This window comes from Orcinus orca, chromosome 1 (genome assembly GCF_937001465.1).
Source record: "Orcinus orca chromosome 1, mOrcOrc1.1, whole genome shotgun sequence".
In the NCBI taxonomy this organism is placed as follows: Eukaryota; Metazoa; Chordata; class Mammalia; order Artiodactyla; family Delphinidae; genus Orcinus; species Orcinus orca.
Window position 1 is genome coordinate 156,404,104 of NC_064559.1, and position 12,504 is coordinate 156,416,607.

The 12,504-nt window shown below is 36.8% G+C and overlaps 1 protein-coding gene across 6 annotated transcripts in view; it reads right to left on the reverse strand.

Annotated features, from left to right (window-relative positions):
* Positions 1 to 266: 266 nt before the first annotated feature.
* Positions 267 to 12,504, reverse strand: part of LEPR (leptin receptor) — a 96,933-nt gene continuing 84,695 nt past the window's right edge. For 5 of the 6 annotated variants that reach the window (XM_033409039.2, XM_049698122.1, XM_033409038.2 and 2 more), the window contains one exon: positions 267 to 1,610. In XM_033409039.2, the coding sequence (XP_033264930.2) occupies positions 783 to 1,610 (828 nt within the window). In that variant the 3' untranslated portion in view covers positions 267 to 782. Of the gene's footprint in view, positions 1,611 to 2,375; positions 4,641 to 12,504 lie in introns of those variants that run through there. The other variant, XM_033409041.2, reaches the window with a different exon arrangement.

The window sequence follows — 12,504 nt, forward strand, 5'->3', positions numbered from 1 at the left end:
GTGAAGCAGACATTATGTTTTCACAAGGGCTTGTGTTCTCATCAAAATACTTGTTGTGGGTATCACCATTCTAACAGGTAGTTTCATTCTATGGTACAGATCTTAGATTTGATACATAAACATTTGTTTCTTGTATATCTTCACAAGTATATCCCCTAGACCAGGGCTAAATCATCTATCTGCAACATTCAGTTGAGTGCCTACCACAGAGTAAGTACTCAGGGAAAGTATGTTAAATCGAAACATCTTCAAATCACACAGTCTAGTAGCACAAAATACAAATACATTGCACACTTTTAAAATGCACAAGGATGCCTATTAGGTATAATTGTGTGTATGTGTAAATTAGTGCACAGAAAAGACAACTCAAGGTAAAATAACCACACCCTTGAAAATACAGTTATATTTCACAAGTGTTAGTGTGTTCTTTCAGATGTGAGTGTAATTCAGATGACTAGCTCTTTCCACATGGGTTCAATGTTCAAAGAAAATAGTACTGTTGGGTTTATGGCTAGCTAGACACAAGCCACTGGAGACCTTCCCAAGGTGCTGATTAATCATTAGAAGAGTCGGTCTACACTGCTAGGCTCTTGAAGGCTTTCTCACATTTTTTGTCTATATTACTGAGTGAGGACAAACAGATACCATTAGTTTTGAAACAATCATTTTCAAATTTGCCTCTGACAGTTTTCTTTTCTCTCCCCTAACCAACACTATAGTGGAATATATTACCCTTCATATGACTCATTACATCATAAATCTGAGATGTGTCTGGAATGAAATTAGACAGTTAGGTCACACATCTTGTTTTCCACTATTTTCTGAGTCCGAGTAGAACAAGTCTGAAATTGAGGTATGTAAGATACAAAAGTCTTCTGATCAGAAGTTCCTAAATTGAAGTTATTTTCTACAAGGTGTGAGCAACTGTCCTGGAGGATTCTGATGTCGGTGAATAAACAGTGGGATGGGAATGGGGACAACACTCTTGACTCATCAGTCAAAAGCACATCACTCTCTCTCTTTTTGATTGAAGTGACTCCTAAATAATAGACAGACCTTTCGTCATGATTTTCTTCAGGGAAATTTCCCTCGAGTTTCAAAAGTTCATCCAATCCTCCTGAGAATGGAAGGTGTGGTGAAATTATATTGGGATGCTGATCTGATAATATAAAAAATGCCTGGGTTTCTATCTCCCATGAGTTATTAGAGAAAGAATCCTTAGGTAGAGAATTGTTGCTAGAGAAGCATTTGCTGACTGCGCTATTTACAAGCCTTTGCTCTTCCTCAGTTTCACCTGATTTAGAGTTGCTGAGCAGGGTGGCATATTTAACAGAGGGTTGTCTCCTACTTTCCTCCTCACAGGTTATCTCTGTGCTCTCAACCTCAGAGAAGTGAGCACTGTTGCATTGGTCACTAATACAAATAGAACCCTTTTCAAGATCCCGAGTCATCAAAAGTAGAGAGACTGTAGTTGGTGGTACCATCTCATCTTTATTTTTCCATGATGTATCAACACTGATATCTTCTGAAATGGTTTCAGGCTCCAAAAGAAGAGGACCAAATGTCACTGATTCTGTATGCTTGATAAAAAGATGCTCAAATGTTTCTGGCTAAAAGAAAAGACACATTTTAATACTCAATTGTGTTCATTTTTTTTTCTTTTTGCTTCACTGTGATATCATGGAAGAAATAGAAGTGTGAAAGGTTAATACTAAAGGATATAAGTCAAGCACAAATTAACTGGTTTTGGTTTGAAATAAACAGATCAAAAATCATAAGGGAGAGGCAGTATAAGATAGTGTTTAAAAGTGGGATGAGACAGATGTGAGTCATTCTGTTTCTATGACCACGGACAAGTACATCAACCTCTCTGCCTTTCAGTTTCCTCATCTGTAAAATTGTGTTCAATATTTACTTCATGGTGTTGTGCAAGGAATAAATTAGATAGTGTCTGAAAGTGCTTAGCTCTCAATAAAGATTGGTTACTGTAATTAGAAAGTGCTATCTTCAGAAGAATTCCTAATATTTTATAGCAAATTACACTTCCATGAACTAAAAAATTTTACCCAAGTTTAAAAAGTAAATTGATATAAAATTGAATAAGCAAAACAACTTGTCCAAAGATAGCTAAAATAAGTACTCCATGACATAAGATATGATATGAAGGTAAACTATATGTGGCCTTATCTGCCTTACATCATACTAAAAATCTGTTTATGACTATCAGAAAGTAAGAACTAAGAATATCTGTTTGTGAAAACAATGAAGGTGAAAGAGATGATCACAGCCTTTTAAATTACCATTCCTTATAAATAACTTCATATAAAAATACAAACTATAGGACATGTGGAATGAAGACAAAGATGCAAAACAAATGCACATCATATTTTTTATAAGAACAGTGGTTACATCACAACAAAAAATTCTGCCAAGCAGCTACAAGCGAGAATCTGTGTGTAAAAAAAGCTCAACTCATACAATGTAAACACGATGAAAAAATAAATGCAAAATAAAAAATACTGTAGACACATCACATTAAAAAATTAACACAACTAAATGAAGTGCTATAGAAAATGTGCTCAATTTTTGTTACACATATAATTAAACTTTTGAATTTTACAATTTTTAAACTAATAGAATGAATTCAGATTTATTGCTTGAAATAACAATATAACCAACTATTCTTCATAATGGCAAATATATTCCATATAAAAACACAATTCATTTAACATAGTTTTGAACTCTTAAATGAAATATATTGGTGATTATAGCCATAAAGGAATAAATATATGAAACACCAAATATAATGGAATAGACATACAGATATTAAAATACTGCATAATAACAAATACTATATTAACACAACCTTTTCTCTTATTCTATGAACATAGTATGTGAAGAGAAAACTGTTCCTGTGCCTATTTTCTTTCTGACAGAAATCTATTAGATTTATAATTTCCTTCAAATATTTTCTTGCTTATTTTGTGTTTCTTAAGGTTATGACTACATATGTATAGAATTTCTTAAAATTTAAAGTAACCTAGAAATTAAGATCTCCAAATAAAGGAATGTCATGCTATCAACATGAACACAAAAAATACAAATAGCAGATAGCATACAGTCAAACTCACAGCTGTTCTTCAAATGACGTGTTTGGCATATTTCATGCCCTCTAAAACTTCATAATTGGTAACTAATTATTATGTCAAATAATTTACATGTCTTCAAATGCATTTGATGAAAGATTTCACTAATAATTAAGAAATCACATATCCATATATTATTAAAGTATATTTTATAAATGGGTCACAAACATTTATTAAAAGTATGTTTATTAAAAAATCATTTCAATCACCATATGCATGTAACTTTTCAAGATCTTAGAACAGTCTGGAAGCATATTGAATATGTATTCAGCTGGTAAGAATTAAAGAATATCCTTTCATATTTTCACACTTCAATTTTACATTACAATGATGTCTATTAAAAGTCAGTGAAGGGGGAAAGGACACATTCTTCCTGATTTTGGGGGGTTTTTTTTAGATTCAAATCAAACTATGAATGAAATCTAAATGTAAGTAATATATATGTAGCCTAAATCTGAGTTATTTGGGTTCATCAAACAGAGGCTTTGGTTTATTCTGAATGTGAGCAATATACCACACAAGTTAAATTCATAGAAATAGCAGGTGGTCTTTTTTTTCAGGTAGAAAAGTCCTATGTTTGCCTTGGACTAGTTCTAAAAACTCCAGAGAGTCTCCTTTTTTGCATCACTGTCCACTTACCTGACTGCCAGAAGCTTTGGGTGGTTCAGTGCAAATAAATTAAATTTAGTAAAGAATTTCATGAGGAGGTTGAATTGGAGGCTGATGTGTTTTCTGATCTGGTCAGTCTGACCTGGATATGTCAGGTCATCCTGGTACAAACTGTAACTTCTACTGGCCTTTGACCAGAACAAACTGTCTTTCTTTGAACTGAAATGGAAGTTAGCACTTAAGCCATTTTTAAGGCTATTGAAAATGAAAATTCCCATATTGATCAAAGTTAGATATACATAAAAGCTATCAATATAAGACATTCAAAAGAATACCCAAATGGGTCAGTTTATAGGCTGAAGTGTCTAAAAGAATATAAAATGGAAAATTTTGGACATAAAATATGAACTAAATATTTTGACTGCATTCTATATTTAGAGCCATTGTATTTGCAAAGCTATGTGTCAGAAGTTGCAGTTTTCACCTAGTCACAGCATAGTCTACTATATATTTGATGATGTCTAATAAATCTGTGGTAAGAGCAACAGTCATAATTCTTTAATGTTTTATGACCAAATGACAAATCAAAAGCTAGATATCATAAATATTACTTGTTAAACTTTAGATGACTTGAGAAGTAATCATACATCCAAACTGAATTAGACTCAGACATATAACTTGACCCCAAATTTACCCATCTATTTTAAGTTCTAAATCAACATAATCCACCATATTTTAGTTCTCAATAGTTCCACCAAAATTTTTTAGATTGTCTCCCCTTCTTCAAAATGTAAAAATCTTCTAATACTCTATAGAATGTTGGGAAGTTGGTAGATTGGGTTCATCTGTAGTGATCATGATTAGACTTCAAAGAATGTCCATTCTCTGTTCAGATAAAATAAAACAAAATAAGAAAGAAAAATAAAAAAATCACTCAGAAAGCAAAAGATAAAAGATTTCAAAAAGATGTTCTGTCAAGCATGAGTTCTGGATTATAAATTCTTGTGTTATACTACAGTAATGCATGTTTTTAGGAAAAGATAAAATTCTGAATTAAGGTGGCCTCTTGCGTTTTCTTAATGCATGCCCTAATATCACACTCTAAGGACAGCCTTAATGATCCCAGAAAAGGAAAAACTATAGAGGAATAACAGAATAAGTAGAATGAGGAAAAACAAAGAGCTGGAAAAATAAAAAGGAAGTAGAGGAACAGCACTATTAAAGAGTTTGGAAGAAGAAAGAGTAAAAGAGTGTATCTCTGAAAAGAAATATTTAAACATTAAAAGAAAGAAGAGTTGAAATAGTGAAGAAGAATAGAATGACAGAATCATTATCATGATTTTTTAAATCTAGAGAAATGTTCTAAGAAATCATCTGGTCCACATTTCTCCCTTTTTATAGACAAAGCAATCAAGGCTTAAAGTTGCACAGCTAATTATAGCAGAGTGAGGCCCCTGACTTTTTTTCTACTCCAACAAGCTTTCTATAATACAATGGAAGATGAAAAGATATTCCAAACACAAGTAGGGAGGAGAACATGTTGTTTTGCTTTTTCTATTTGTTGTCATAGATTTGAGCTGATTAAATTCATCCTCTCTTCTGGTTCCTTATAACCCAAGGGCATATATATAGATATTAAGAAGAACAAGAAAATAGAGAAAACTGAAGTCATATTTTAGGGAAGTGAAATATATACTTCTAAGCCCAGTCATGTGCCCTTCTAGAAAGAACTTCTTACTCAAAGCTGCACCAGCTCTTCTACACTTCTGTAAAGCCATTCTAGCAATTTCAGGGATGCTCTGCCTCAGATCCATGAGAATGGTGTTCTGGGAGCTTGTGGGTTGCTGAGCTTCTTATTTGGAGAGCTAGAACAGGCTGAGGAATCTAGGATGGTCTTTGAACCACAAGAAAAAAATCCATTTGTTTTTAGATTTAACACTCTAAAGTAGGGTGTTAAGTGGAGTACACTCTTATGGAAATAGTCATAAATGTAGACAACAAAGGAGCAGGGATAGACTCCCCCCACCTCAAATATAGATGGCTTGGATTTAGAGGAAGAAAGTAATATTTTAGGCAAAAATGCTAAAGAAAAAGGTAAAACAAAAACAAATTGGCTACAGTCTTTTAAACACTGTGAAATATGAATTAGAAGAAAAGCAAGGTTATTGACTCACTGCAATACATTTTCCTACCACAAGAATTCAACCTTTGTTTAAAATTTTTATCCTCTTTAAAAACTTTATAAGAGATTCTGATTTTTTCATTTATTTTATTGAAGTATAATTGATTTACAATGTTGTTAAAGATTCTGATTTCTAAAGTATCATGAGAAATGGTGTAGAGAAGTATTCTGGCTCAAGCTGGCAGTTTGAGCATATATATTTCTCTCTTATCTCTGTAGAGACTCTGTTAGGATGAAAGTACATGAATAAATCAAATATATACCCACAACAAAGAAGATAGTCTGAGAAGGTTAAGAGGTTATGAGATTTTGAATTTCTAAAAGATGGAAAACCGAAGGAGATGAACAAAGGAAGCGGCAGACCAGAATATCTCCAGAGTGGGCTATAGCTGAAAAAAGACAGTTTGCCCTGTTGAATACAGTGGAGATGGGAGGGAGGGCAGTGGGGCGGGGGGGGGGGGGGTGAAAAAATGGAAGGTAAAAACACAGGAAGAAATGAGACCTTTGGCTGAAAACTGGAAACTCTGCATATGAATGGGGCTCTTCTAACTCTGCTGCACATGGAAGAGCCTTCATACTCTCCACACCCAAATTGAGGTTTTATTCTCAAAAGTAATTAAGAAATTATCTGGGGAGGAGACCTTCAAGATAGCAGAAGAGTAAGATGTGGAGATCACCTTCCTCCCCACAAATACATCAGAAATACATCTACATGTGGAACAACTCCTACAGAACACCTATTGAACGCTGGCAGAAGACCTCAGACTTCCCAAAAGGCAAGAAACTCCCCACATACTGGGATAGGGCAAAACAAAAAAGAAAAAAGCAGACAAAAGGATAGGGATGGGACCTGCACCAGTGGGAGGGAGCTGTGAAGGGGGAAAGTTTTCCACACACTAGAAGCCCCTTCACTGGCGGAGACGGGGCGGGGGTGGTGGTGGCGGGGGGAAGCTTCAGAGCCATGGAGGAGAGCGCAGCAACAGGGATGCGGAGGGCAAAGCGGAGAGATTCCCGCACAGAGGATCGGTGCCGACCAGCACTCACCAGCCCTAGAGGCTTGTCTGCTCACCCGCCGGGGCGGATGGGGGCTGGAAGGTTAGGCTTGGGCTTCGGAGGTCGGATCCCAAGGAAAGGACTGGGGTTGGCGGCGTGAACACAGCCTGAAGGGGGCTAGTGCACCACAGCTAGCTGGGAGGAAGTACAGGAAAAAGTCTGGACCTGCCGAAGAGGCAAGAGACAATAGTTTCAGGGTGCACGAGGAGAGGGGATTCAGAGGACCGCCTAAACGAGCTCCAGAGACGGGCTCGAGCTGCGGCCATCAGCGCAGACCCCAGAGACGGGCATGAGACGATAAGGCTGCTGCTGCAGCCACCAAGAAGCCTGTGTGCAAGCACAGGTCACTATCCACACCTCCCTTCCGGGGAGCCTGTGCAGCCCGCTACTGCCAGGGTCCCGTGATCCAGTCACAACTTCCCCGGCAGAACACACGGCACGCCTCAGGCTAGGGCAATGTTATGCCAGTGTCTGCGGCCGCAGGCTTGCCCCGCATTCCGTACCTCTCCCTCCCCTAATCCTGAGTGAGCCAGAGCCCCCGAATCAGCTGCTCCTTTAACCCCGTCCTGTCTGAGCGAAGAACACACGCCCTCAGGCGACCTACATGCAGCGGGCGAGGTCAAATCTAAAGCTGAGCCCATGGGAGCTGTGCGAACAAAAAACAGAAAGGGAAATCTCTCCCCAGCCTCAGGAGTAGTGGATTAAATCTCCACAATCAACTTGATGTACCCTGCATCTGTGGAATACCTGAATAGACAATGAATCACTCCAAAATTGAGGCAGTGGATTTTGGGAGCAACTGTAGATTTGGGGTTTGCTTTCTGCATCTAATCTGTTTCTGGTTTTATATTTAACTTGGTGTAGTATTTCGAATTTATTATCATTGGTAGATTTCTTTATTGATTTGGTTGCTCTCTCCCTCCTTTTTTTTTTATATAGTTTATATATATTTTTTCCTTTTTCTCTGTTTGTGACTGTGTATGTGTATGCTTCTTTGTGTGATTTTGTCTGTATATCTTTGCTTTTACCATTTGTCCTAGGGTTCGGCCCATTTTTGTTTTTGTTTTTTTTTTAAGTATAGATTTTAGCACTTGTTATAATTGGTGGATTGGTTTTTTGGTTTGGTTGCTCTCTTCTCTTTTTTTTTTCTCTTTTTTAAATTACTTTTTAAGTTTTTTATTTTAATAATTATTTTTTATTTTAATAACTTTATTTTCTTTCTTTTTTTCTCCCTTTTCTTCTGAGCCATGAGGCTGACAGGGTCTTGGTGCTCTGGCCGGGTGACAGGCCTGTGCCTCTGAGGTGGGAGAGACGAGTTCAGGACATTGGTCCACCAGAGACCTCCTGGCTCCACATAATATCAAATGGCGAAAGCTCTCCCAGAGATCTCTATCTAAACGTTAAGACCCAGCCCCACTCAACGACTAGCAAGCTACAGTGCTGGATACCATATACCAAACAACTAGCAAGACAGGAACACAATCCCACCCATTATCAGAGAGGCTGCCTAAAATCATAATAAGGTCACAGACACCCCAAAACACACCACTAGACACGGAACTGCCCACCAGAAAGACAAGATACAGCCTCATCCACCAGAACACAGGCACTAGTCCCCTCCACCAGGAAGCCTACACAACCCACTGAACCAGCCTTAGCCACTGGGGGCAGACACCAAAAACAACGGGAACTACGAACCTGCAGCCTGTGAGAAGGAGATGCCAAACACAATAAGTTAAGCAAAATGAGAAGACAGAGAAATACACAGCAGATGAAGGAGCAAGATAAAAACCCACCAGACCAAACAAATGTAGAGGAAATAGGTAGTCTACCTGAAAAATAATTCAGAGTAATGATAGTAAAGATGAACCAAAATCTTGGAAATAGAATAGAGAAAGTACAAGAAACATTTAACGAGGACCTAGAAGAACTAAAGAGCAAACAAACAATGATGAACAACACAATAAATGAAAATAAAATTCTCTAGAAGGAATCAATAGCAGAATAACTGAGGCAAAAGAACGGATAAGTGACCTGGAAGATAAAATAGTGGAAATAGCTACTGCAGAGCAGAATAAAGAAAAATTGAGGACAGTCTTAGAGACCTCTGGGACAACATTAAATGCACCAATATTCAAATTATAGGGGTGCCAGAAGAAAAAGAGAAAAAGAAAGGAACTGAGAAAATATTTGAAGAGATTATAGTTGAAAATTTCCCTAATATGGGAAAGGAAATAGTTAATCCAGTACAGGAAGCACAGAGAGTCCCATACAGGATAAATGCAAGGAGAAAAACACCAAGACACTTATTAATCAAACTATCAAAAATTAAATACAAAGAAAGCATATTAAAAGCAGCAAGGGAAAAACAACAAATAACACACAAGGGAATCCCCATAAGGTTAACAGCTGATCTCTCAGCAGAAACTCTGCAAGCCAGAAGGGAGTGGCAGGACATACTGAAAGTGATGAAGGAGAAAAACCTGCAACCAAGATTACTCTACCCAGCAAGGATCTCATTCAGATTAGATAGAGAAATTAAAAACTTTACAGACAAGCAAAAGCTGAGAGAGTTCAGCACCACCAAAACAGCTTTACAACAAATGCTAAAGGAACTACTCTGGGCAAGAAACACAAGAGAAGGAAAAGACCTACAGTAACAAACTCAAAACAATTTAGAAAATGGGAATAGGAACATACATATCGATAATTACCTTAAATGTAAATGGACTAAATGCTCCCACCAAAAGACACAGATTGGCTGAATGGATACAAAAACAAGACCCATATATATGCTGTCTATAAGAGACCCACTTCAGAACTAAGGACACATACAGACTGAAAGTGAGGGGATGGAAAAAGATATTCCATGCAAATGGAAACCAAAAGAAAGCTGGAGTAGCAATTCTCATATCAGACGAAACAGACTTTAAAATAAAGACTATTAGAAGAGACAAAGAAGGACACTACATAATGATCAAGGGATCGATCCAAGAAGAAGATATAACAATTGTAAATATTTATGCACCCAACATAGGAGCACCTCAATACATAAGGCGAATACTAACAGCCATAAAAGGGGAAATTGACAGTAACACATTCATAGTAGGGGACATTAACACCCCACTTTCACCCATGGACAGATCATCCAAAATGAAAATAAATAAGGAAACACGAGCTTTAAATGATACATTAAACAAGATGGACTTAATTGATATTTATAGGACATTCTATCCCAAAACAACAGAATACACTTTCTTCTCAAGTGCTCATGGAACATTCTCCAGGATAGATGATATCTTGGGTCACAAATCAAGCCTTGGCAAATTTAAGAAAACTGAAATTGTATCAAGTATCTTTTCTGACCACAACGCCATGAGACTAGATATCAATTACAGGAAAAGATGTGTAAAAAATACAAACACATGGAGGTTAAACAATACACTACTTAATAACGAAGTGATCACTGCAGAAATCAAAGAGGAAATAAAAAAAATACCTAGAAACAAATGACAGTGGAGACACAACGACCCAAAACCTATGGGATGCAGCAAAAGCAGTCCTAAGAGGGAAGTTTATAGCAATACAAGCCCACCTTAAGAAACAGGAAACATCTCGAATAAACAACCTAACCTTGCACCTAAAGCAATTAGAGAAAGAACAAAAAAACCCCAAAGTTAGCAGAAGGAAAGAAATCATAAAAATCAGATCAGAAATAAATGAAAAATAAATGAAGGAAACAATAGCAAAGATCAATAAAACTAAAAGCTGGTTCTTTGAGAAGATAAACAAAATAGATAAACCACTAGCCAGACTCATCAAGAAAAAAAGGGAGAAGACTCAAATCAATAGAATTAGAAATGAAAAAGGAGAGGTAACAACTGACACTGCAGAGATAAAAGAGATCATGAGAGACTACTACAAGCAACTCTATGCCAATAAAATGGACAATCTGGAAGAAATGGACAAATTCTTAGAAATGCACAACCTGCCAAGACTGAATCAGGAAGAAATAGAAAATATGGACAGACAAATCACAAGCACTGAAATTGAAACTGTGCTTAAAAATATTCCAACAAACAAAAGCCCAGGACCAGATGGCTTCACAGGCGAATTCTATCAAACATTTAGAGAAGAGCTAACACCTATCCTTCTCAAACTCTTCCAAAATATAGCAGAAAGAGTAACACTCCCAAATTCATTCTACGAGGCCACCATCAGCTTGATACCAAAACCAGACAAGGATGTCACAAAGAAAGAAAACTATAGGCCAATATCACTGATGAACATAGATGCAAAAATCCTCAACAAAATATTAGCAAACAGAATCCAACAGCACATTAAAAGGATTATACACCATGATCAAGTGGGGTTTATGCCAGGAATGCAAGGATTCTTCAATATACACAAATCAATCAATGTGATAAACCATATTAACAAATTGAAGGAGAAAAACCATATGATCATCTCAATAGATGCAGAGAAAGCTTTTGACAAAATTCAACACCCATTTATGATAAAAACCCTCCAGAAAGTAGGCATAGAGGGAACTTTCCTCAACATAATAAACGCCATATATGACAAACCCACAGCCAACATCATCCTCAATGGTGAAAAACTGAAAGCATTTCCACTAAGATCAGGAACAAGACAAGGTTGCCCACTCTCACCACTCTTATTCAATATAGTTTTGGAAGTTTTAGCCACAGCAATCAGAGAAGAAAAGGAAATAAAAGGAATCCAAATTGGAAAAGAAGAAGTAAAGTTGTCACTGTTTGCAGATAACATGATACTATACATAGAGAATCCTAAAGATGTTACCAGAAAATTACTAGAGCTAATCAACGAATCTGGTAAAGTTGCAGGATACAAAATTAATGCTCAGAAATCTCTTGCATTCCTATATACTAATGATGAAAAATCTGAAAGTGAAAACAGGAAAAGACTCCCATTTACCACTGCAACAAAAAGAATAAAATATCTAGGAATAAACCTACCTAAGAAGACAAAAGACTTGTATGCAGAAAATTATAAGACACTGATGAAAGAAATTAAAGATGATACAAACAGATGGAGAGATATACCATGTTCTTGGATTGGAAGAATCAACATTGTGAAAATGACTCTACTACCCAAAGCAATCTACAGATTCAATGCAATCCCTATCAAACTACCACTGGCATTTTTCAATGAACTAGAACAAAAAATTTCACAATTTGTATGGAAGCCCAAAAGACCCCGAATAGCCAAAGCAATCTTGAGAAAGAAAAACGGAGCTGCAGGAATCAGGCTCCCTGACTTCAGACTATACTACAAAGCTCCAGTAATCAAGACAATATGGTACTGGCACAGAAACAGAAAGATAGATCAATGGAACAGGATAGAAATTCCAGAGATAAACCCATGCACATATGGTCACCTTATCTTTGATAAAGGAGGCAGGAATGTACAGTGGAGAAAGGACAGCCTCTTCAATAACTGGTGCCTGGAAAACTGGACAGGTACATGTAAAAG